The sequence below is a fragment of the Chiloscyllium punctatum genome, chromosome 42 (assembly GCF_047496795.1).
Source record: "Chiloscyllium punctatum isolate Juve2018m chromosome 42, sChiPun1.3, whole genome shotgun sequence".
Classification (NCBI taxonomy): Eukaryota; Metazoa; Chordata; class Chondrichthyes; order Orectolobiformes; family Hemiscylliidae; genus Chiloscyllium; species Chiloscyllium punctatum.
Window position 1 is genome coordinate 41922342 of NC_092780.1, and position 26982 is coordinate 41949323.

The following is a 26982-nucleotide window of genomic DNA, read 5'->3' on the forward strand; positions in this document are numbered from 1 at the left end:
GCGCCAGGGACCCAGGTTCAATTCCAGCCTCGGGTGACTGTCTGTGTGGAGTTTGCACATTCTCCCCGTGTCTGCGTGGGTTTCCTCCCACAATCCAGAAATGTGTAGGTTAGGTAAATTGGCCATGCTAAATTACCCATAGTGTTCAGGGATAGATGGGATAGATAGGGGTAGGGGAATGTGTCTGGGTGGGTTACTCTTCGGAGGGTCAGTGTGGACTTGTCAGGCCGAAGGGCCTGTTTCCACATTGTAGAGATTTTATTGTAATATTCTATGCTTTAGATGGGTTAGTTTTTGTCCAATGTGTGCAGGAGAGTTTTCTGACAGGCCAACAAGGGGCAAGGCCACATTGGACTTGTTATTGGGAAATGAACCCAGCCAGGTGTTGGATCTGGAGGATAGTGACCACAATTTGGTTATGTTTACTTCAGGAATGGAAAGGATAGGTATGTACTTCAGGGCAAGAGTTATAGCTGGGGGTAAGGCAATTATGATGCAATTAGGCAAGATTTAGGATGCATAGAATGGGGAAGGAAACTGCTGGAGATGGGAATTGAAATGTGGAGCATATTCACGGAACAGCTACTGCTTATCCTTGATAGGTATGTACCTATCAGACAGGAAGTTGTCAAGCGAGGGAGCTCTGGTTTTCGAAAGAAGTTGAATCTCTTGTCAAGAGGAAGAAGAAGGTTTATATACGCATGAGACATGAAGGCTCAGTCAGGGCGCTTGAGAGTTACAAATTAGCCGGGAAAGACCTAAAGACAGAGCTAAGAAGACCCAGAGCGGACATGGGAAGTCACTGGCAGCTAGGATCAAGGAAGTCCTAAAGCTTTCTATAGGTATATCAGGAATAAAAGAATGACTAGAGTAAGACTAGGGCCAATCAATGACAGCAGTGGGAAGTTGAGAGTGGAGACTGTGGAGATAGGAGAAGTGCTCAATGAATATTTTTCATCAGTATTCACACTGGAAAAAGACAATGTTGTTGAGGAGAATACTGAGATACAAGCATCTAAAGTAGATGGGATTGACATTCACAGGGAGGAGGCGTTAGCGATTCTGGAGAGTGTGAAAATAGATAAGTCCCCTGGGACTGTTGGGATTTATCTTAGGATTCTCTGGAAAGCTAGGCAGGAGATTGCAGAGCCTTTGGCTTTAATCTTTATGTCATCATTGTCTACAGGAATAGAGCCAGAAGGCTGGAGGACAGCAAATATTGTCCCCTTGTTCAAGAACGGGAGTAAAGGTCGGCGCAACATCGAGGGCTGAAGGGCCTGTACTGTGCTGTTATGTTCTATGTTCAAGAGTAATGCCAAATTTGTAACAGACCAACTTATTCTCATACTATTTCCAGAAAGTGAATTTGAAGTCGGTAGATAAAAAACGGAGTTTGGAATAGGATTGATTTTCAATTGCTTCAATTGCCCCAAATTTAATCCGAAGGCATTTGTAGTATTTGATTTGATTTGATTAAACAGTTTGATAATTTAGCATGATGGAGCAGTTGAGTGAGATATGCTGAGGTAGAGCCTTATACCATCATCATACGTATGCAAACGAACACTGATTTTGAATGATGTCAGTGAGGGGGCTGCATGTAATGAGAAGGGTCAAGATTAGAGTGGTGCTGGGAAAACACAGCAGGTTAGGCAGCATCAGAGGAGCAGGAAAATCGACATTTCAGGTAGGAGCCCTTCACGTGTAATGAGAGAGGTCAAGAATAGATTCTTGAGGAACATTTTGGTAATGATGCAGGAAATTCTTTGTCCCAAGGAGTTTGGATTCTCCGTATCGAGTCATACAGCACAGAAGTGGACGCTTCGGTCCAAATCCTCCATGCTGACTAGTTTTCCCAAGCTAAACTAGTTTTGTCTGCCTGTGTTTGGCCCATATCCCTCTAAACCTTCCCTTATCATGTATCCGTCCATATATATTTTAGATGTTGTAACTGTACCCGTGTGTACCACTTCCTCTGGCAGTTCATTCCATGTACAAGCCACTCTCTGTGAAAAAGTTGCCCTTCAGGTCCCTTTTAAATCTTTCTCTTCTCACCCTAAAGTTATGCCCTCTAAGTTTTGAAGTCCCTGACACTAGTGAAAAACCTCTTGCTATTCACCTTATCTATGCCCGTCATGATTTTATAAACCTCTAAGTTCACTCTTCAACCTCCTACTCTCCAGAGAAAAAGTCCCATCCTACCCAACTTCTCTTTATACCTCAAACCCTCCAGTCTCAGTAACAACCTTATAAATATTTTCTGCACCCTCTCCAATGTAATAATATTCTTCCTATAGCAGGTGACCAGAACTGTGCTCAGTATTCCATAAGTGGCTGAACCAACGTCCTGTACAATTGCAATATGATGTCTCAACCCCTGCGCAATTAAGTCTAGCATGCCAAATGCTGCCTTAACCACCTGACTACCTGTGACACAACTTTCAAGGAACTATCCACCTGAAACCCTAGTCTCTCTGTTCAACACACTCCCCAGAGCCCTACCATTAATTGACCATGTTCATCTTACCAAAATGTTACACCTCACATTTATCTAACACTCCTCAGCTCATTGGTCCAACTTATCAAGATCCTTTTGAATCTTAGCTAACCTTCTTCACTGCCTTTTTCACGCATTCATTGCCTACTGGCCTAACTCTCTATACCTGCCTTTGGCCCAAATCCCATAAAATCTCTGCCTTACAAAAATGTATTTATCCCAGTTTTAAAATTCACAACTGATCTAGTATTAACAGCCATTTGTGGACAAGAGTTCCAAACGTAGAGTCATAGAGATGTACAGCATGGAAACAGACCCTTCGCTCCAACACGAGCATACCGACCAGATATCCCAACCCAGTCTCGTCCAACCTGCCAGCACCCGGCCCATATCCCTCCAAACCCCTCCTATTCATATACCCATCCAAATGCCTCTTAAATGTTGCAATTGTACCAGCCTCCACCACATCCTCTGGCAGCTCATTCCATACCTGTACTACCCTCTGTGTGAAAATGTTGCCCCTTAGGTCTCTTTTATATCTTTCCCCTCTCACCCTAAACTTATGCCCTCTAATTCTGGACTCCCTGACCCCAGGGAAAAGACTTTGTCTACTTACCCTATCCATGCCCCTCATACTTTTGTAAACCTCTATAAGGTCACCCCTCCGCCTCCGACACTCCAGGGAAAACAGCCCCAGCCTGTTCAACCTCTCCCTGTAGGTCAAATCCTCCAACCCTGGCAACATGCTTATAAATCTTTTCTGAAAGCTTTCAAGTTTCACAACATCTTTCCGATCGGAAGGAGACCAGAATTGAATGCAGTATTCCAACAGTGGCCTTTGTGCAAACGTTGTTCAGTATATTCAAGGCAGAGCTTGATGTGGAGCTCTTGATGTGATGCCTACCCGTGGGAAAAGGCTCCTGCTATTCACCTTACCTACGTCCCTCATGATTTTTTAAGCCTCAATACAGTCTCCCATCCCAGTGAAAGAAGTCCCAGCCTATTCAACCTCCCCCTATAACTTAAACCCTCCTTAATAGAAAAGAGAACAGGGAGATTGAAGTAACTGGCAACAGTGAAAGGAATGCAAATGGGATCATTAAGTCCCTTCCTATTCATAGTGTTTGTAAATGATGTAGTATTTGAGCCTTTTTGGGGGTCAGCTAACTCTGTTGGCTGGACAGCTGACATTAACAGTGCGGCTTCCATTCTTACACGAGCTGAGGTTACCATGAAGGACTCTCCTTCTCGACCTCTCCCCTCGCCTGAGGTATGGCGACCCTCAGGTTAAACCGCAACCACTCCCGTCTCCCTCATGAGAGAGCAGTCCTATGATCCTCTGGGACTATGACAACTTTTTGTCGCAGCCTCAATTCAAGGCTGTTACAATTGTAAGTAACAGCAAACAAACACAGTTGTAGAATCAAAGGCAAATCTAGCAAAGAGAGCACAACATTGTTTGCATGTTTTTCAGGACTGAAGGAGTTTAATATTGAATGCAGATTAGAATGAAAAAGGGCAGATGTATTCCTTGGATGAAATAGAAGCTAGAAATGTTTGGTAATGCTAGTTTACTTGTAATTTGCAATATCTAAGCAGTCTGAGACTGATACATGAAAAGTAATGAGTTCTAAGTAGTATTAACCAAATCGGTATATCATATCCCTCGAAGATCATGCCAAAGTTGTGCAATGCCGTTTACACCTCAAGTGCTGTCAAGAGGAAGTGCAAAGCTGAATCATGGGACTAATCTCGAATATCAGAGCTGTGAAGACAGGTGATCTCTTACCTCAAAATGGGATGCTGAATTGGGAAGCTTGCAGACTGCCAAAAGCAGTGTATTCAGACACACGTTCAGGATTTTTAAAGACAGGCTTGGGACAGAAGCCTTATAGGAAGTTAAACTTACATTCAAGTAGACCATGATGCCAAGGAAGTAGTTGAGGCCAGACATGGACTCATTTCATAAGTACTTCAGTAATGTATGGGAATATTATGGATTTAGCATTCTGGATGGATAAAAACAAAGTAACTTCATCTGAACAAATCATGATGCAACTTTAACTTGAACATAATATTTGCAAGAAATTACTGAACTTAGCATATAGGTTTGCTCTCTGAGCTGTAGGTTTCATATCCAGACATTTCGTTACCTGGCTAGGTAACATCATCAGTGGCGACCTCCAAGTGAAGTGAAGCTGTTGTCTCCTGCTTTCTATTTATATGTTTGTCCTGGATGGGGTTCCTGGGGTTTGTGGTGATGTCATTTCCTGTTCGTTTTCTGAGGGGTTGATAGTTGGTATCTAGATCTGTGTGTTTGTTTATGGCGTTGTGGTTGGAGTCCCAGGCCTCGAGGAATTCTCTGGCATGTCTTTGCTTAGCCTGAATTTGTTTAATCAGGCCAACATTGTTATTCCACTTGTTTGGGCATTCGCTAGACATTCTGGGTGACATTTCCAGAATGAAGAAACAAATGAAACAGACATGTGTTCAATAAAACATGAGACAGGTTTAAATATTCTTTCAATAGCAACCTTTAAATATAATTAGGAGCTTCCTGGAAATCAATGCCTGGTTCAAGAGCAGATGCCAACTTATTTTTTAACCTTGCACACACTCAATTATAGTGTTCAGAGTCTGAATCCTGTGATGCACACGGAATTACCTTTGGTGTAGTTATATTCTGAATTTTATATTTCATGGTTGTGCAGGGTTTGAGGCAAAGTGTCCGCATGTATCACCTAATATCGGTAGTTAAATAGGACTGAAATTTGATAAATTCTAAAGATGGATACTAAATCTAACATCTGTCATCTGTAATGTTTCAAGATATTACTGAATTAACAACTCAATATCTGTCTCTCAGACTAATTTAGAGTCATAGAGATGTACAATATGGAAACACGGCATCCAACTCGTCCATGCCGACCAGTTATCTTATATTAAACTAATTCTATTTGCCAGCATTTGGCCATATCCCTCTGAAACCCTTCCTATTCATCTACCCATCCAGATGCCTTTTAAATGTTGCAATTGTACCACTTCCTCTGACAGCTCATTCCAGTACTCTCTGTATGAAAAAAAGTTGTCGCTTTTAAATCTTTCCCCTCTCATGTTAAATCTGTGGCATCTAGTTTTGGACTCCTCTACCCTGGGGAAAAGACCTTGGCTATTCACCATATCCATGCCCCTCATGATTTTGTAAACTTTTGTAAGGTCACCCCTCAACCTCCAATTCGCCAGGAAAAATAACCCAAGCCTATTCAGCCTCTCCCTATAGCTCAAAGCCTCCAACCCTGGTGACATACTTGTAAATTGTTTCTGAACCTTTTCAAATTTCACAGCTTTTTGTCCTAAAACAGGGAGACCAGAATTGAGCACAATATTCCAAAAGTAGCCAAATCAATGTATGTAGAGCTGCAACATAACCTTCCAACTCCTTTACTCATTGCACTGACCAACCTGACCAAATGCCTTCTTCACTATCCTGCGATTCCACTTTCAAGGAACCATGAACTTGCACTCCAACGTCCCTTGGTTCAGCAACACTCCCCAGGACCTTATCATTAAGTGTATATGTCCTGCCCTGGTTTGCCTTTCCAAAATGCAGTACCTCACATTGGTCTAAATTAAATTCCTTCTGCTACTCCTTAGCCCATCGACTCATCTGATCACAGTCCAACTGTACTCTGAGATAACCTTCTTGTCTGTCCACTACACCAATTTTGGTGCCATCTGCAAACTTACTAACTATTCTTCCTATATTCACATGAAAATTATTTATATAAATGACAAAAACAGCACCTATCCTTGCAGCACACCATGTGCTAACAGACTTCTAATCGAAACGTGACTGTTCATCACCACCCTTTGTCTCTGACCTTTGAGACAGTTATGTATCCACAAGACTAATTCTCCATTATTCCAAGTGATCTAACCTTGTTAACTAGTCTACTATGTGGAACCTTGTCAAACGTCCATATTTTGTATGCTCAGGCTGCATCTTTAAATTTTAAATGAAGTTTGTGAGAAAAGTCTTTTAAAGGCTTGTAGAGATAAGTTGACTAGATGTTTGGCAATAACACCAATATCATGAATTTGATTCTCATTCAAGCTGAGGTAGTCTTGGGTCCTGCCTCCTCCTCATGTCCCTGACAGAGACAGGCAAGTCTTCAGTACTATTGCTGGAATGTTGTCATGGCCCTTAGCCTTCGTAGTTTCCAGGGTCATTAGCTCTTGCTTGATATCATGTGGAGTGAATCAAATTGATTAAAGACTGATATCTGTGATGCTATGCACCTCAAAAGGAAATAGAAACTTTACATCCACTTGGCACTACAGGATAAAGATAGATGTGAATAATTTGGCCTTGACTTTTGCACTGATAGAACATAGAAGATAGAACATAGAAGAATACAGCGCAGTACAGGCCCTTCGGCCCTCGATGTTGCGCCGATCAAAGCCCACCTAACCTACACTAACCCACTATCCTCCATATACCTATCCAATGCCCGCTTAAATACCCATAAAGAGGGAGAGTCCACCACTGCTACTGGCAGGGTATTCCATGAACTTACGACTCGCTGAGTGAAGAACCTACCCCTAACATCAGTCCTATATCTACCCCCCCTTAATTTAAAGCTATGCCCCCTTGTAATAGCTGACTCCATACATGGAAAAAGGTTCTCACTGTCAACCCTATCTAACCCCCTAATCATCTTGTACACCTCTATCAAGTCACCCCTAAACCTTCTTTTCTCCAATGAAAACAACCCCAAGTGCCTCAGCCTTTCCTCATAGGATCTTCCTACCATACCAGGCAACATCCTGGTAAACCTCTTCTGCACCCGTTCCAGTGCCTCCACGTCCTTCCTATAGTATGGCGACCAAAACTGCACACAATATTCCAGATGCGGCCGCACCAGAGTCTTATACAACTGCAGCATGACCTCAGGACTCCGGAACTCAATTCCTCTACCAATAAAAGCCAGTACGCCATATGCCTTCTTCACTGCACTATTTACCTGGGTGGCAACTTTCAGAGATCTGTGTACATGGACACCAAGATCCCTCTGCTCTTCCACACTACCAAGTATCCGACCATTAGCCCAGTACCCCATCTTTTTGTTACTCTTACCAAAGTGAATCACCTCACACTTAGCTACATTGAACTCCATTTGCCACCTTTCTGCCCAGCTCTGCAGCTTCTCTATATCCCGCTGTAACCTGCCACATCCTTCCTCACTGTCTACAACTCCGACTTTCGTATCATCCGCAAACTTGCTCACCCAACCTTCTAACCCTTCCTCCAGGTCATTTATAAAAATGACAAACAGCAATGGTCCCAAAACAGATCCTTGCGGAACACCGCTAGTGACGGCACTCCAAGATGAACCTTTGCCATCAACTACTACCCTCTGTCTTCTTCCAGCCAACCAATTCCTAATCCAAACCTCCAACTCACCCTCAATGCCATATCTCTGTATTTTCTGCAGTAGCCTACCTTATCAAACGCCTTACTAAAATCCATATATACCACATCTACCGCTTTCCCCTCATCTACCTCCTTAGTCACCTTCTCAAAGAATTCAATAAGGTTTGTGAGGCACGACCTGCCCTTCACAAAACCATGCTGACTATCCTTGATCACATTATTCTTATCCAGATGTGCATAAATCCTATCCTATGATGTTCTGGGTTTACCCATATTTGAGAGTGGGGGTAGTTGTGAACTCTCCACCTCCTGTTGTTTGCTTAATTGCCCAACAATTGAGCAATGTGTTGTAAAGTAAAGCAAATTGTAAAGTAGTTGACTGATATAGAGAAGGAGGGAGGTTCAGACAGAGAGTTCCAGAGTTTATTTTGAGAACACCAGGATTAGGGAAAGGAATTGAAGAAGATAAAAGGTCAACATTGGGGAAATTAGGACCAGTTACGGCCAGGAGAGTTCAGAGATCAGCAGTGGTGAGGTCATGAGAAATTTGAAATCAACGAGAACTTTTAATTGGCACCATTGTTTTCCTGTTTCTCAAAGTAGGTAAGTGAGCGCAAGGGTAATAATAGAATCCCTACAGTGTCTAAACAGGCCATTTGGCCCAACAAGTCCACACCAACCCTCCGAAGAATATCTCACCCAGACCCATTTCCGTACCCAATTACGCTACATTTACCCCTGAATCATGCACCTAACCTACATATCCCTAAACACTATGGGCAATTTAGCATGGCCAAATCACATGACCTGCACATCTTTGGATTGTGGGAGGAAACTGGAGCACCCGGAGGATATTTCAGCTCATCCAAGCATGAATATTGAAGAATAATTCTGACAACACTGAGGAAGTGAAATAGAACTGGGTCTCAACTTGTAAATATTGGACCTGAATTCTGGTCATGAATCAGTCATTGAGTTGTCATGTTTGTGGTGCTGGAAAACATAGAAGGACAGGCAGTATCCAAGGAGCATGAGAATCATGCCTTATGCCTGAAACATCGATTCTCCTGCTCCTCAGATGCTACCTGACCTGCTGTGCTTTTTCAGCAGCACACTTTCGACTGATCTCCAGCATCTACAGTCCTCACTCTCTCCCACTTACCATGTTTGTTTATTTTGCTTCATAATGCCTAATATTCAAAATGTAGTGAAAATAATTCTGGCAGATATGAAAAAGTGTGCTAATTCTCTCGAAAACTGAAAGAATCATTAGCATTCAAAGAGTTAAAAAGTTATTTACAATCCCAGCAGGACTGCCAACTTCAGAAAAATGAATAACAGCTGCTGATGATATCTAGAATTACTCAGCAGTTTTGCAAGGTACTTTGATACGGTATACCTTGTATATGGAAGTTACGAGATTATTCAGACCCGCTGACCAGCACTAACTGACTGACAGTGCAAAATATTTGGCAATAGATCAATATCCCTAGAGAATCTCAAAATTAGCATTACCTGCAAAGCTTAAATTACTAGTATGAGAATTTTACATCAGCAAATAAAAATAACAAGGTTGTTAAAGGTTTGATAGTATACTAGTTTTGTTAGTATATTAACTTGCTGTATACTAGTCTTGATAAGGTTCCCCACGGTAGGCTATTGCACAAAATATGGAGGCATGGGATTGAGAGTGATTTAGTGATTTGGATCAGACATTGGCTAGCTGAAAGAAGGGAATTGTTCATCCTGGAGTTCATTTACTAGTGGTGTACCGCAAGGATCTGTTTTGGGGCCACTGCTGTTTGTCACTTTTATAAATGACCTGGATGAGGGCATAGAGGATGACGCTAAGATTGGTACAGTTGTGGATAGTACTGAAGGGTGTTGTAGGTTACAGAGGGACATAGATAAGCTGCAGAGCTGGGCTGAGAGCTGGCAAATGGAGTTTATTGTGGACAAGTGCGAGGTGATTCACTTTGGAAGAAGTAACAGGAATGCAGAGTACGAGGTTAATGATAAGATTCTTGGTGGTGTAGATAGTCGGTGTCCACGTACATAGATCCCTGAAAGTTGCCACCCAGGTCAATAGAGTTGTTAAGAAGGCATATGGTGTGTTAGCTTTTATTAGTTGAGGGATTAAGTTTCAGAACCGTGAGGTCATGTTGCAGCTGTACAAAACTCTGGTGTGGCTGCACTTGGAGTATTGCATACGGTTCTGGTCACCGCATTGTAGGAAGGATGTGGAAGCTTTGGAAAGGGTTCAGAGGAGATTTACTGAGATGTTGCCTGGTTTGGAGGGAAGGTCTGATGAGGAAAGGCTGAGGGACTTGAGGCTGATTTCGTTAGAGAGAAGAAGGTTTAGAGGTGACCTAATTGAGACATGTAAGATGATCAGAGGAATTGATAGGGTGGACATTGAGAGCCTTTTTCCTAGGATGTTGATGGCTAGCATGAGGGGACATAGCTTCAAATTGAGGGTTGATAGATATCGGACAGATGTCAGAGGTAATTTCTTTAATCAGAGAGTAGTAGGGGCATGGAATGCACTGTCTGCAGTAGTAGTAGACTCGGCAACTTTAAGGACATTTAAATGGTCATTGGATAAACGTGGATGCAAATGGAATAATGTAGTTTAGATTAGATTCGAATCCCTACAGTGTAGAAACTGGCCCTTCAGCCCAACAAGTCCACACCAACCCACTGAAGAGTAACCCACCCAGACCCATTTCCCTCTGACTATTGTACCTAACAATATGGGACAGTTTAGCATGACCAATTCACCTGACCTGCATACACAGTCACCCCAGGCTGGAATCAAACCCGGGTCCCTGGCGCTGTGAGGCAGCAGTGCTAACCACTGAGCCACCGTGTCTTACGATCTTATTCTTCACAACCACCTGATCAAGGAGCAGTGCTCTGAAAGCTAGTGCTTCCAAATAAACCTGTTGGACTGTAACCTGGTCTGTGTGATTTTTAACTTGTGTTTTTTGATTTTTGATTTTTAACTCTCCAAATCGTACAAAAAATGAGGTTGCTTTTCCTTGAAAATGTAATGACTAGCTTGTCTGTAGTAATTCTCCTAACATTACGGTGTTCTTTTCATTCCTATAGATGCAGAAGGTAGCAGGGATCTACCACTTACACAGCCACCTCAGGCGCATCCCTCTTTAGCCAGTGGGAGCTGCCCTAGCACACCTGAACTCCGCCGACGACAGGAAGAAGCCATGAAACGATTGGCCACACAGGTACAGCTGACAGATGAAATATGATATGAAATATGATGAAATATGAATATTAACTCATTGTAATGTTGGAAGTTTATTTTTCATTTTATATTGGCTTTGAACAGTTATCAGCTCAGATTTTGAATAAGTTTGACAACTGTTGGATGCGATTTGCCGAATAATTTCTCAAAAACAACTTTAAAATCTTATAGCATTTATTGCTTGTTAGTCTAGAGTGAAATCTTTGCTGACAGTCTTTTTAACGAAGGTGAATTCAGGTTACAATTTTCTTTTGCTCTCTTACAGTTTTCTCTATATTTCATGCCAACTGGTGGTCCTAAAAATCTATTGATCACCTTGCATATAAAATAGCACATCTGCAAAGCTTTATGATACATCAGACTACAGAATAATTCTTCAGTCTGGAAGAGGTGTACCATATTCTTCCTTGTTTCATCATCTAAGTTACTCTAATATTAAATAAAAATATAATTCTACTGGTGGAACTTGTTTCTCAAAAAACATTTAAAAATCTCACAGCATTTATGCAAGTTTGTTCTCCACAGCTCTGCGTGGGCACACTCATGGAAGTACAGTGTGTCTGATTTAGGTGATGGTTATTATAACATAGTGGTGACATTGCAGTATTCTACTGTGTAACAAGAATGTTTTGTGTCCAGAATTACTGTCCAGTTACTTTGAAGCGCATTTCAGCCAGCAGTTTTATTTAAACAGCAGCCAATGTACAGTAAAAGCCGTAGCCCATACTATTTACAGGGTATTAGAAGAATTTAAATAAACAAAAGGTAATTGAATGTAAAATATGTGTGATTTGCTGAATGATATTTGTTTCTGCTTTCAGCGCACTTTAATGATGTTCAAACTTGTAAGTGTTGTTGTTTCTGCCTGAAATTAACAGAGCACTTACTCTGCCATAACTGGCAATTTTCTATCTGCATTTACATTAAATTGTTTCCTCAATAAATCCATTTTAAACATGGATGCTTTAAGTGATGGGATTTATATTTGGAAATGATTTTTTCCATTAATGAAGGCAATGCTTTATGTTTGTACACGATTCTACTGGTCGTGTCAGCCACTCATTAACAGAACTACATGGCCACTATTGTGTGTAAACCTTGTTTGTTGACAAGACGTGCAATATCCATGCTCATGAACCCAATATGCAATGCTCATTTAAAATTCTCACCTTTGTTTTCAGATCCTTGCTCTCCTTTCGCTGTAGTTTCCTGAAACTCCACAATTCCAAGATATTTATGCTATTTTTAATACTGGCCTTCTGAACATGAACAATTTTCATTGTTCCAACATTGTTCCATGAAAAAGGAATTCCCACCCTAAAAATGCAGTATGGAAAGAGGACATTCAACCTGTATTGTCTATGCCAGCGTTTTGCAAAAGTAAATTAAGAAAAAAAGAGAATCCTTTATCTTTCCTGCATAGTCCTGAAATATTTTGCTTTTGAGATCATTATCCAATTCTCTTTTACATGCTACAATTAAATCCATCTTCAAAACATACCTTGAGAGAGTGTATTCCAGATCTTAAACAACTTGCTGTTTAAAACTGTTTTCTTTCTTATGTCAACATTGCTTCTTTTTCCCAGAAGATCGTTGTCCTCTAATTCTCAATGCCTCTACCAATGAGAGTAGTTGCCCCCAAATACTCTGTTCAGAATCCTCATGGTTTGGAATACCTCAATCAAATCTCTTTTCAACCTTCGTTTTCCAAGGAAAACAGTACAACTTCTCTAGTCTATAACTAAGTTTCACATCCCCAAAACCACTTTTTGAATCTGTTCTGCAGCTTTTCTATTAGCCTTCCTAAAGTGTGGTATCAGGTTTGGAGGTGGCTTGTCCTACAGTGGCAATTCCTAGAAGCATGGCACGCCAACCGGATCTTTATCTACAAACACATTGACTTGGATCCCATTTACGACCCACCCCCTGAGAAAAAAAACAGGAAATTACATCACCACAAGAAATGGCATCACCAACTCAAGGAAACCTAAACACATAAGTAAACAGTGGGCCATACCACCAGTGTTTCACCAGCAGCTCACTGATGACATTACTAGTATGGTGACGAAATGTCTGAAAAGAACCTTCCAGCTCAGCGAGCAAACGATCATCCAGAACCTCAACCTGAGCTACAAATCTTCTCAAAACTTGCTAACTCAGCAGGTCTAGCAGTATCTGTTGGGGAAAAAGCATATTTAATGTTTCAATGCGGTGGCCCTTCATCAGAAATGTTAACAGCTCGGAAACAAGTAGCATTAATGCTGAAGCCAAAGTCTGGGGAGGGTGGAGGGCTGGTGCTGGAGAAGTGAGAGGAGAGGTGAGTGGATAGGTGGAGATGGAACCCACAGAGAGAGAGAGAGACATGAAAGGGGTAGGTAAATAAGGAAACTATGGAGGCAAGGATAGAAGAAAAGCTGAAAAAGTGACAATGGAGAGCTAAGAGTAGGAGAAAATGGTGGCATGTATTGAATGGAACCCATATAATATGATAATGGTCCTAGCAGTGTGTGTGAATTGATGACTGTGCTATGAGCAGCTAGGCAAAAGTGAGCATTGCAGATGCTGGAGATCAGAGTGGAGATGGTGGTGCTGGAAAAGTACAGCAGGTCAGGCAGCATCTGAAGAGCAGGAGAATTGACATTTCAGGCATAAGCTGAAAAATGTGTTGCTGGAAAAGTGCAGCAGGTCAGGCAGCATCCAAGGAGCAGGAGAATCGACGTTTCAGGCAAAAGTCCTCCTTCAGAAATGAGGAAAGTGTGCCAAGCAAGCTAAGATAAAAGGTAGGGAGGAGGGACTTGGGGGAGAGGCGTTGGGAATGCGATAGGTGGAAGGAGGTTAAGGTGAGGGTGATAGGCCGGAAAGGGGGTGGGGGCGGAGAGGCCGGTAAGAAGATTGCAGGTCAAGAAGGTGGTGCTGAGTCCGATAAGGTGTTATCTACGTAGTGGACCCAGATTTTTGGTTTGTCATCACAAAACGAAACGAGAAGAGACATTTAGCATCATCAACAACACCCACACAGGCATAAAGTTCACCAAGGAGGAAGAAACCGACAACAAACTCGCATTCCTGGACATCACAGTCGAAAGAAAGGACAACTGAGAACTACAAACCTGCGTATACAGAAAACCGACAAACACTGACCAAATACTTAACTACACCAGCAACCATCCCAACACACACAAACAAAGCTGTATCAGAACACTATTTCAAAGAGTCACCACACACTGCGGCACAGACGAACTTCGGAAAACAGAGGAGAACCACCTATACAACGTATTCAAGAAGAACGGATACTCAAAAAATACAGTGCGCAGGTTCCTCGAGAACAAACCACGACAAGCAGACCAAACATAGCCAGAAACCCTAACCACCTTACCATACATCAAAGAAGTTTCAGAAATGACAGCCAGAAAACTAAGACCCCTCGGAATCCTAGTAGCACACAAACCCACCAACACTCTCAAACAAAAACTAACAAACTTAAAAGACCCAGTACAACACACAAAACCAACGTCATCTATAAAATTCCATGCAAGGACTGCCACAAACACTACGTAGGACAAACAGGAAGAAAGTTAGCCACCAGGATACACGAACACCAGCTAGCCACAAAAAGACACGACCCTTTCTCCCTCGAAGCCCTACACACGGATGAAAAAAACCACCATTTCGACTGGGACAAGAGGCCTGGGACACCAACCACAACGCCATAAACAAACACATAGATCTAGATGCCATCTATCAACCCCTCAGAAAACGAACAGGAACTGACATCACCACAAACCCCAGGAACCCCATCCAGGACAAACATATAAATAGAAAGCAAGAGACAATAGCTTCGCTTCACTTGGAGGTAGCCACTGATGATGTTACCTAGCCAGGTAACGAAACGTCTGGATGTCAAACCTACAGCTTCGTGAGCAAACCTACATCCTAAATTAACACACCTTTCTTACTACCAATGCTGCCAGACCTTCTGAGTTCCTTCAACAGTTTATATTTGTTCCTTTCTTTTATCGTGTTTGCATATGATTTTTCTGAACTGTGCTGTCAACCTGCCCTGCCACATTCAGTTATTTATGCCCCTCTGTTCTTGCACCATTAAGTAAGCCCTTTATACTGTTTCTCCCCATTCTTCCTACGAAAATGCATAATTTGTCACTTCTCTGCATTAATTTTCATTTGGCATTTCTCCATCCATTTTACCACTTGCCTGTGTTCTTTTGAAAGTTGACATTATTCTCCTCATGGTTTCCAATACTTCTTTGTATCATTTGCTAATTTTGAAATTGTGACTTTAACATCAAAGTCTGCATATCAAGAAGGTCAGGTGTCCTCCACTGAGGAGGAACCCCACTATAAATTTTAATTGTTTCCTGTCACTCGGCTAATTTTGTAACTATGTTGCTATTGTCCTTTTTATTCCATGGCATTTTGAGGAACACATACATCACGTCAACTTCATTACCCTTTTCTAACCCTTACATTATTTCATTTTTTTTAAAAACCCAAGTTTGTTCAAGACGATTTGCCATGAACAAATCAGTGCTAGCTAATTTACTCATATTTGTCAATTGAAAATTAATTTTGGCCAGTTATCATTTCTAAAAGCTTCTGCACCACTGAGGTTAAACTGACTGCCCGAGACTGCCCTCCTTGCATCCATTTGAGAGCAAGGGATAAATGACATTTGCAATTCTCCAGTCCTCTGGCACCACTACTGTATCCAAGGAGGATTGGAAAATTATGCCTAATTCCTCTGCAATTTCTACCCTTGCTTCAGTATTGAATTCATCACATCTAATTCTGGTGACTTATCTGTTTGAAGTATGTTCAAGTTATCTATTATCTTTTTCTTTATAAATTTTAAACTCATCAAGAGTCTGAAATACTAACTCTTTTACCAAGACTTGGGAAGCATCTTCACAGTAGTTGTAATTGTCTCTTCAGCTATACTCAGCCCTGCCTCCATGTGTAAATCCCATTGAGTCCCACTTGTTATTCATATAGTTATGGAAGATGTTTGGATTCCCTTTTATGTAAGGTGCCTATATCTTCGCATACTGTTTCTTTGCTTCTCTTAGTTTTTTTTAAATACCTCTCTGAACTTTTTAGACTGTGTCTGAGTCTCAATTTGTGATATCCACCATTATAGTCTTTGTATGCACAATTCCTCTGCTTCATTTTTGTCAACGGGGGGATTTCTGCATTTGTGTTACATCTTTCCCCACTGTGGGAAAGTACCTTCACAATACCCCATCTCCCTCCTCTTTTAAACGCATCGTTCAGCTGCAGTTTTGTATGATAATCTTGGATTTCAGTTTATCTGGACCACATCCATTCTTTTCAAAGTTAGCTTTCTCACAACCAGAGAACTGAATATCTCCCCTGGCATAATGTATTGTCATAATAGCATTATGCCAATACTGAGTGCCCCCATTTTCAACATCTGAGTTTTTCCAATGACCAGCAATTGTACTGGACCAGCCAAATACTGTGGTCAGAATCAGGTCAGACACAAAGAATTCTGTGGCATTTAATTCCCCACCTGACTTCCCAAAAGCTGTTCACTATTTACAAAGCACAAGTCAGAATATAGTAAAGTATTTTCCACTTGCATGAATGTATGCTGCTCTTACAATACTCAAGAAACTTAACACCATTAAAGTTTATAGCACTGTGGATGTACATAAATCCCACAGATTGTCACAATTCTTAGTGATGCTCACATCCCATGAATCAATTAAAAAAAACTATTCTGAACTGTTTTTATGTTCTGTTGTACAGCCAACTTAACCTTATGACACACTAATCACTGCGTCCTAAGTGTTCCTGATTCATGCTTGGTCTACTTGTCCCACCTCACTTCCATGAACCAGCTCCACTAATGTTACTTTTCTCAATGGCATGGAAACATACTTTTGGAGAAAATTCTCCTGAAGACACTCTAGTAATTTTTGTCTTCTCAGTCCTTTATGTTACTACTATCCTTGTCTATTTCAGAATGATTGAAGGTCCTCATTATAATTTATTTTTAATTATTATATTCTGTGCAATTTCCTTACAAATTTAATCATCTAGACCGTTTTCTTGTAAGTAATTGGCCTGTGGAATGCAGTGACCAATAAATTGCATCCTTTATTGTTTTATAATCTGACCAAAGTAGTTCTATATTTGACTTCTTGTGATATCCTCTCTTTCTAGCACTCGTTTTATTTTTGGGCATCCATAGAGTGTGTGTGTCATGGGCTGGGTCAGTGTTTGTTGCTCACCTCTAGTTGTCCTTGAGAAGGTGAGGATGGGCTGCCATCTTGAACCGTTTGCAGTCCATGTGGTGTCAGTAGATCTAAAGCATTGCTAGGGATGGAGTCCCATGATTTTGACACAGCAACTCTGAAGGAGCATTTCTATTAGCCCACTTCCTTCCTTTCCTTCCTCACCTTTCATGAATTTAATTAAATGTTTTCAAGAAGATATTAGATATAGTTCTTGGGGCTAAAGGAATCAAAGCATATAGAGAGAAAATAGCAACAGTTTCATGATCAGCCATGATCATATTGAATAGGGCAACAGGCCCAAAGGGCTTAATGACCTACTGCTGCTCCTATTTTCCACATTTCTATGAACATCTTCGGAGAATGGCTGCTTTTACTCTTCGAATTTGATAATTTTTCACAGTTATAGATGGCCTAATTTAAAATATTTTGATGATGCACTTTATTTAAAAATAGAAACAGAACAAATTTTAATTTTTTAAATAACTTCCATGAAATGCTTGAAGACATTTGTAGTTCAGAAATTAATCGCTCTATAATGTCAGACCAGCATCTAATTATCTGAAGTACAGTACACGTAAAGTTTAAATATGAAATGGTGTTTCAATCAGGAGCAGTGAAATAAAATAAATTTAAACTGACCTGTTTTTTTGCTTGCATTATTAAGCATCAGTGACTTATCATCTTAGAGCAACTGAACCATATCCATGAGAAGCATCTTATTGAAATCACTTGATCGATGACTTCCCAGCCATACAGAGCTGGGTAACTCTAAGCTGACTAAACAGATTTGCAAAGTAAAACAAAGATCTTTTGGGATATTAGCAATGAGAAACTATATACCAATAATGCTAATGAATGACCACACAATAACTAAATGATCTCAAGGTTTTTGGCAGAGGACAATCAGATAGTGAGCATTAATAAAAGATTTAGGATGTAGTGCACAATGAAAAATGAGTTTTTAAAACTCAGAAGGGAAGAAAGAAGGCAAAGAGACATCGGACAGTATTCCAAGGATGAGGTGGGACAAGGGAAGGTGGTTCCCATAACTAACCCGGGAGAGGAAGAGCAAGGCGGTATGGTTGAGGGACTGAAGTGAAAGGAGGTGGGTTAAAACATTGAGGAGTTCATAAGTAAAACTGTTTTGAGGGATAGGAAAACATCAGTAGTTGGCATCTATTCACAGCCACGATGTCAACAGCTAACTTAGCCTTTCATTTGTGAGGATTCAAATTGAAGCTGACCAGCATTTAAGATTTGGTTTAAACGAGTTAAATAATGGTCAATTGAAGTCCTGCAGAAGATTCCCAAAGAATAAAGAGAGAGAGTTGCTAACAAAAAGACTACAGATACAAGGTTAAAGCAAATATGGATAAGACAAATAAATATCAGGAATAGGTACCAATAAATTTCAACTTGATGTTGCAGTTCCTTCTTGCTGAAGTGAAGAGGTTAACCCTTGAAATCAAATCAAACAGTTGCAGTAGTTCCTTTAATTGAATAGTTAAAGTTATTTGCACAGGTACGCTCATTGAGTAGAATAGGTTTTGTGAGAGAGGAGGTTTTGTGAGAGAGAAGATTTTGTGTCCCTCATTTGTTCTGCAGTTATCGCAATTAGAGATTACTTAAACTCCTTTGGCAGAACTTTGTTTAGATTAGATTCCCTACAGTGTGGAAACAGGCCCTTCAGCCCAACAAATACAAACCAACCCTCCGAAGAGCAACCCACCCAGACCCATTTCCCCAAATGATGCACCTAACACTATGGGCAATTTAGCATGGCCAATTCACCTAACCTGCACATCTTTGGACTGTGGGAGGAAACCCACGTAGACACGGGCATGTGCAAACTCCACACAGACAGTTGTCTGAGGCGGAAATCGAACCCGGGTCCCTGACGCTGTGAGGCAGCAGTACTAATCTTGTATCACTTTAAATCTGTATCCATTAATTCTTGACCCTTCAGCCCAGTACAGCAGTTTCTCTCATAGCTACTCTGATTAAACACCTCATGATTTTGAACACATTTGAAATCTTTTCTCTCAAACATCATCCAGGAGAAGAAGCTCCGTATCTCCGTATTAATGGGTGGCACGGTGGCACAGTGGTTAGCACTGCTGCCTCACAGCGCCAGAGACCCGGGTTCAATTCCCGCCTCAGGCGACTCTCTGTGTGGAGTTTGCACATTCTCCCCGTGTCTGCGTGGATTTCCTCCGGGTGCTCCGGTTTCCTCCCACACTCCAAAGATGTGCAGGTCAGGTGAATTGGCCATGCTAAATTGCCCGTAGTGTTAGGTAAGGGGTAGATGTAGGGGTATGGGTGGGTTGCGCTTGGGCGGGGCGGTGTGGACTTGTTGGGCCGAAGGGCCTGTTTCCACACTGTAAGTAATCTAATCTAATCTAATCTCCACTCTCTCCTTGTAAGTGAAGGCTATCATCCATGAAGTAACTCTTGTAAATCTTTCCTGCATCTTTCTACAGATTTCACTTCTAAAAAGAATTGTATACATTATACCTCCTACTTTGTTGATTAAATGAAATTTCACTCATAGGAACTGTAATTCCTAATGCGCAGTGTGACAGTTAAACACATACATACAAATCTCACAGTTATATACAGAAATTCTACCTTGTATACCTTTAATAAGTTAATTAAAAAAGGCTTAATCTTATTCAACCCTCTAGAATTTAGTGGCTTTTGATATCTTACAACAGATTTGTTGTCTAATTATGTGCAGTATGCACACAATTTCTCAGTAACATTTACCGAGCCAAATGATAGAGAACAAATTTCAGAGACTCATGGGCTTTCCAAGATAGAGGACAAGAAGAAATTGTGGCTGTAAGAAATTGTGGCTCGTTTTTGAAGTATTTTAGGTATTGGAGGTGATTTCCTCGAATTTAAGGAGTAGAAATTACTGTTTTATAAGCCGTTGCAATGTTTTGGAACTTTAGGGGAGAAAACAACGGCACTTGAGAATGGAGGAAGGCAGACAAAAATCGAGACCACGTGGTCAGAGAAAGAAACCTATCTACACAGCTATTGCCTTTTCTGTTTGAGTTAAAGTATCTCTGGGCATTGGAGTGCATCTAGGAAAAATTAACAAAAGTAAAATTCACAGCTGACCTTGGGGTAATCTGTGTGGGAGAGCTCATAGCACGGGAGAAGCTAAGTGCATAGATTTTAAGTGTAACCTTGCTGTAAATTTGTGAATAAAGTAGATACTTTTTTGAGTATATGTTTTATTGAGGTCTGTCTCTTGATTAAAGTTTAAAACTATAAAAGAAAGGTACTAAGTTAACCTGGAGCTGTGTTTTTTAGAGCAGTTAGCCGGTATTACTTTCTGGGTCTGTAGTTTGCTAAGGTGCAAAGATGGCCTTTAGTAGAGTACTCTGCTCTTCCTGTTGGATGTGGGAGATGAGGGAGAGTTTCTATGTTACTGATGATTATATCTGCAGGAAGTGTCTTTAGTTGCGAATCCTATCGGATCGCATGGATCGGTTGCCTCCAACTGCTGGTCCAATGAGGAATTTACAGGAGCTGCAGGTGTGATGGATAGCAGTTAGAGGGAGGGAGAGAAACCTCAGATACAGTCAGGTTACTTCCAGGAAAGGTAGGAGAGGGAAGCAAGTGGTATAGGAGTCTCCCGTGGATATCCCCATCTCAAGCAAGTCTGCTGTTTTGGAAAATGATGGGAGCTATGAACTGTCAGGGGAATGTACCATGAACAGCCAAATTTCTGGTACCGAGACTGCTCAAATGTAACAGGGGAGGGTAGATAGGGGACTCTCTATTCAGAAGCACAGACAGATGCTTCAGTGGCCAGCAACAAGAAATTAGATTGGTGTGTTGCCTAACTGGTGTCAGAATCAAGATATCTCGGAGAGAGTGCAGAATGTTCTCAAAAGGAAGAGGGATCAGCAGAAGGCCATTGTGCTTATTGGAACTAATGACATAGGAAGGGAAGAGGATGGAATTCTGAAGGGATAATATAGTAAGTTAGACAGAATTTAACAAGGAGATCTTAAAGGGTAGTAATATCTGGATTACTCCCGGTGCCACGAGCAAGTGAGAGTAGGAATAGGAGGATAGTGCAGATGAATGCACAGCTAAGGGGCTAGTGTAGGGGAGAAAGGTTTACATTTTTTGGATCATTAGAAGCTCTTCTGAAGTTGGTGCTCTATATAAGAAGGATAGGCTGCACCTGAATTGAAAGACGACTAATATACTGGCAGGCAGATTTGCTAAAGCTGCTCAGGAGGATTTAAACTTGTAAGATACGGGGGTGAGACCCAGGGAGATAGTGAGGAAAAAGATCAATCTTAGTTGGGAAAAGGACAGAGTCAAACAGTCAGGGCAGGCAGGAACAAAGCAGAGAATGAGGCAGGACTGATAGACTGCATTTATTTCAATGTAGGGAAGGCAGATGAATTCAGCATAATTAGGAACATGGGACTGGGATATCATAGCAATTACAGAGACATGGCTCAAGGATGGACAGGACTGGCAGAGTAATGTTCCAGGAAAGAAATGCTATCAGAAGGATAGAAAGGGGGGTAAGAGAGGATGGGGAGTGGTGTTTTAGATAAGGGGTAGCGTAACAGCTGTACTTGGGGAGGATATTCCTGGAAATACATCCAGGGAAGGGATTTGGGTGGAACTGAGAAATAAGAAAGGGATAATCAACTCATTGGAACTGTATTATAGACCCCCCTCCCCTTCCCCAATAGTCAGTGGGAAATTGAGAAACAAATTTGTAAGGAGGTCTTGGTTATCTGTAAGAATAAAATAGGGTGATTATAGTAGGAGATTTTAACTTTCCAAACATAGACTGGACTGACATAATGTTAAGGGTTAGATGGAGAGGACTTTGTTCGGTGTGTTCAAGAAAATCTTCTGATTTAGTACATGGATGTACCTACCTAGAGAAGCTGCAAAACTTGACCTACTCTTGGGAAAAAATGATTTGGGGTGCCAGTGTTGTACTGGGCTATATAACATTAAAAATCACACAACAGCAAGTTATAGCCCAACAGGTTTATTTGGAAGCGCTAGCTTTCGGAGTGCTACTCCTTCATCAGGGGACACAACCACCTGATGAAGGAGCAGCACTCCGAAAGCCAGTGCTTCCAAATAAACCTGGGAGAAAGTGAGGTCTGCAGATGCTGGTGATCAGAGTCAAGTGTGTGTTGCTGGAACAGCACAGCAGGTCAGGCAGCATTCGAGGAGTAGGAGAATCGACGTTTCAGGCATGAAGGGCTCCATCCTGAAACGTCGATTCTCCTGCTCCTCGGATGCTGCCAGACCTGCTGTGCTTTTCCAGCAACACAGTCTCGACTTGCACATACATCTTTTGGAATATAACCTGGTATTGTGTGACTTTTAACTTTGGGAAATAAGGCAGGACAAGTGACTGAGGTGTCAGTGAGGGATCACTTTAGGGCCAGCAACCATATTTCTATTAGTTTTAAAATACGGATGGAAAAAGATAGACCAGATCTAAAAGTTGAAGTTCTAAATTAGGGGAAGGTCAATTTTGACAATATTAGGCAAGAACTTTCAAAAGTTAATTGGGTGCAGATGTTTGCAGGTAAAGGAACGGCTGGAAAATTGAATGCATTCAAAAATTAGATAACGAGAGTCCAGAGACAGTATATTCCTATTTGGGTGAAAGACAAAACTGGTAGGTGTTGAGAATGCTGGATGAATAGAGAAATTGAAATTGAATCCTTAGAAGAGTACAAAGGCAGTTGGAGTATACTTAAGAGAGAAATCAAGAGGGCAGAAATGGGACATGAAATATCTTTGGCAAATAGGGTTAAGGAGAATCCAAAGGGATTCTATAAATTCGTTAATAACAGAAGGTTAACTCAGGAGAGCATTGGACCTCTCAAAGAGGCAAGTAAGCCTATTTGTGGAACTTCAGGATATACGGAAGATAGTAAACTAGTATTTTCCTTCAGTAGTTTATGGTGGAGAAGGATATGGAAGATATACAATGTGGAGAAATATACCGTGACATTTGAAAAATGTCCATATTACAGAGGAGGAGGTGCTGGATGTCTTAAAATACATAAAGGTGGATGAATTCCTAGGACCTGATCAGGTGTACCCTAGAACTCTGTGGGAAGCTAGGGAAATAATTGCTGGGCCCCTTGCTGAGATATTTGTATCAATGAAAGTCACAGGTGAGGTGCTGGAAGACTGAAGGTTGGCTAATGTGGTGCTGCTATTTGAGAAAGGTGGTAAGGAAAAGCCAGGGAACCACAGACTGGTGAGCCTGACATCTGTCACGGGCATGTTGTGGGAGGGAATCCTGATGTCAGGGATAGTCAACATGGCTTTGTGCATGGGAAATCATGTCTTACTAACTTGATTGTGTTTTTTGAAGTAATGAAGAGGACTGATGAGGGCAGAGTGGTGGACGTAATCTATATGGACTTCAGTAAGCTGTTCAACAAGGTTCCCCATGGGAGACTGGTTAGCAAGTTGGATCGCATGTAATATAGTGAGAACTAGCTATTTGGATACAGAACTAGCTCAAAGATAGAAGACAGAGGGTGGTGGTGGAAGGTTGCCTTTCAGACTAGAGGCCTGTGACCAGTGGAGTGCCACAATATTCGGTGCTGGGTCAACTGCTTTTCATCATTTATTTAAATGATTTGGATGTGAACGTAGCAGGTATAGTTAGAAAGATTGCAGATGACACCAAAATTGGATGTGTAGTGGTCAGTGAAGAAGGTTACCTCAAGAGCACAATGGCATCTTGATTAGATGGGTCAATGGGTCAAGGAGTGGCAGTTGGAATTTAATCTAGCTAAATGTGAGGTGCTGCATTTTGGAAAGGCAAGTCAGGGTAGGACTTATACACTTAGTGATAAGGTCCTGTGGAGTGTTGCTGAACAAAGAGACCTTGGAATGCGGGTTCATACTTCCTTGAAAGTGGAGTTGCAGGTGGGTAAGATAGTGAAGGGGGCATTTAATATGCTTTCCTTTATTGGTCAGAATATTGAGTATAGGAGTTGGAAGGTCATGTTGCGGCTGTACAGGACATTGTTGAGGCCACTTCTGGAATATTGCGTGCAATTCTGGTCTCCCTCCTATTGGAAGGATGTTGCAAAACATAAAAGATTAACAAGGATATTTGCAGATCTGGTTAGTTTGAACTATATGGAGAGGCTGAATAGGCTGGGGCTGTTTTCCCTGGAGAGTCAGAGGCTGAGGGGTGAACTTATAATGGTTTATAAAATCATGAGGGGCATGGATAGGGTAAATAGACAAGGTCTTCCCCAAACCTGTAAGATTTTGACAAGCTGGACATGGAAAGGGTGTTTCCTCTTATGGTTACACCTGGAACCAAGATTATTGTTTAAAATTTAGGGATGGCCCGTTAGGGGAGAGGTGGAAATAAATTTTCTATCCTGTGTGATTTTAGAATTCTCTGCCTCAGAAGGTGGTGAAAGAGAGGTATTTGAATATTTTTAAGATGCAAGTCAATAGATTCTTGTTGGGATAAAGTTATTGAGAACAAATGAAGATGTGGAATTCAAAACAAGCAGATCTGTCATGATCTAATTGAATGCCAGAGCAGGCTCAAGTATGGCCTACTCTGTCCATGTTTAGTATGTGCATATGAAGAATACAGTATAAATAGAGGAAAACTGTTAACAGTGGTGAGGGTTGATAACTATCATAGTTAATTAAAACTTGCTTTACCAATTGAAGTCTTTATTCAAGTTTATAAACCTACTTTAGTTGCTAGTCTGTTATATTTCCATTTGTATTGTATAACTTTTTGTTGTTGCTGTTTACAAAATGGTGCATCTTTAATTTTGATTCATTAATTTATCCCCAAACTTGAGCAGAATGGGCAATCCACTATATCAAGAAATGCCTTTTTAAACTCCTGGTACACGGAAGGAGAGGGAGAAACCTTGTACAAATTTACATTGTTTATATTCAACAAAAGCTCCTGTTTCTCTAGATGATATTCAAAGACGTCTTCTCTGCTTCCGACAACTATTTATTTTCATGAAGTTAATTATTGAGAAGTGTGTAATGTGCTATATGGTATATTGCAGATTTTTTTTATCAACCTGTTCAGAACAAGTGGGATTTAAAGTTGGGCCTTCTTGTCCAAACGAGAGACACTACAGTACCATCACAGTGGCACAGTGGTTAGCACTGCTGCCTCACAGCGCCTGAGACCCAGGTTCATTTCCCGCCTCAGGTGACTGACTGTGTGGAGTTTGCACCTTCTCCCCGTGTCTGCGTGGGTTTCCTCCGGGTGCTCCGGTTTCCTCCCACAGTCCAAAAATGTGCAGGTTAGGTGAATTGGCCATGCTAAATTGCCTGTAGGGGTAAATGTAGGGGCATGGGTGAGTTGCGCTTCGGCGGGTCGGTGTGGACTTGTTGGGCCGAAGGCCCTGTTTCCACGCTGTAATGTAATCTAATCTAATCATAAGAATCCTGTATGTTGAACTGTAGACTGATAAATTGTGAATTTGTACCTCTAGCCTGTTCTCTGTTCTTCATCTTTAGGAGACCAAATCAATAAACAATTCATGACAGTGTACTAAACACCACCTGCTGGCACGCTAGAGCGTAGCATGTCTGATTCCTGTCTCATATCTTTGCCAGCCAGAATGTGAAATGAATCATTTATAAAATGCCTTTTTTGTATTATTGTTCATTCTCTGACTGCCAATTGTATGTTTAACATAGCTTTCAGTACAGGCTGCGGAAGTAATTTTTCTATTCTGAATAAAAGCGAAGTCTTAATGAACTCATTGCTTTAGTTTAAAATTCAAGGGCAAAATCCTGGGTCCAAAAGTAACAAAAAGGGTGAATTGAAGACAATGTTCTAAGGAAATCCACACAGCATCAATATTAAAGCACCCTCTCATCAACTCAAAGCCCTTTTCGCTGTTTTATCATATTGCCGAGACTAATTTTATGCTTGTTGCCGAGTACAAATGCATCTTTTATTTCTATCCTTAAGTTACAAACAAAGCTGAAAATCAGGACTGACCCCAGACTGTATTGGGTTCAATCAGAATTCTTTTACAATTGTCAATGAGTGAGTCATCCAGCAATTATTTGAAAAGACTATTTACTCTGAAGTAAGATAAGAAAAGATATTTACACTATAGATATTTCTATGTTGTAAAATCTTTAATTATGGTAATCACTCAAATATTTGGATCAATGTGGCTCAAGTTGTGCTTTTCTTTAAGAAAGATTGTAAGGAGAAGCCTTGGAACTGTAGACTCTGACACTGATGGTCGCCAAGTTGTAGGAGGTGATTCTGAAAGATAGGATTTATATGTAATTGGAGAGGCAAGGAGAATTAGGCATGGTTTCCTGTGAGAGAAATCTTATCTCACAAACTTGATTGAGTTTTTTTTGAGAAAATAACCAAAAAGATTGATGAGAGTAGAGTGGTAGATGTTGTTTACTTGGACTTTAGTAAAGCCTTTGATAAGGTTCCACGTGGTAAACTAATTCA

At 41.1% G+C, this 26982-nt stretch overlaps 1 protein-coding gene across 15 annotated transcripts in view; it reads left to right on the forward strand.

The window, feature by feature from the left end:
* The window catches only part of LOC140465920 (protein TANC2-like), a 1065959-nt gene that overhangs the window by 833401 nt on the left and 205576 nt on the right, over positions 1 to 26982 (forward strand). For all 15 annotated transcript variants that reach the window (XM_072561864.1, XM_072561863.1, XM_072561859.1 and 12 more), the window contains one exon: positions 11043 to 11176. In XM_072561864.1, the coding sequence (XP_072417965.1) occupies positions 11043 to 11176 (134 nt within the window). The remainder of the gene's footprint in view (positions 1 to 11042; positions 11177 to 26982) is intronic.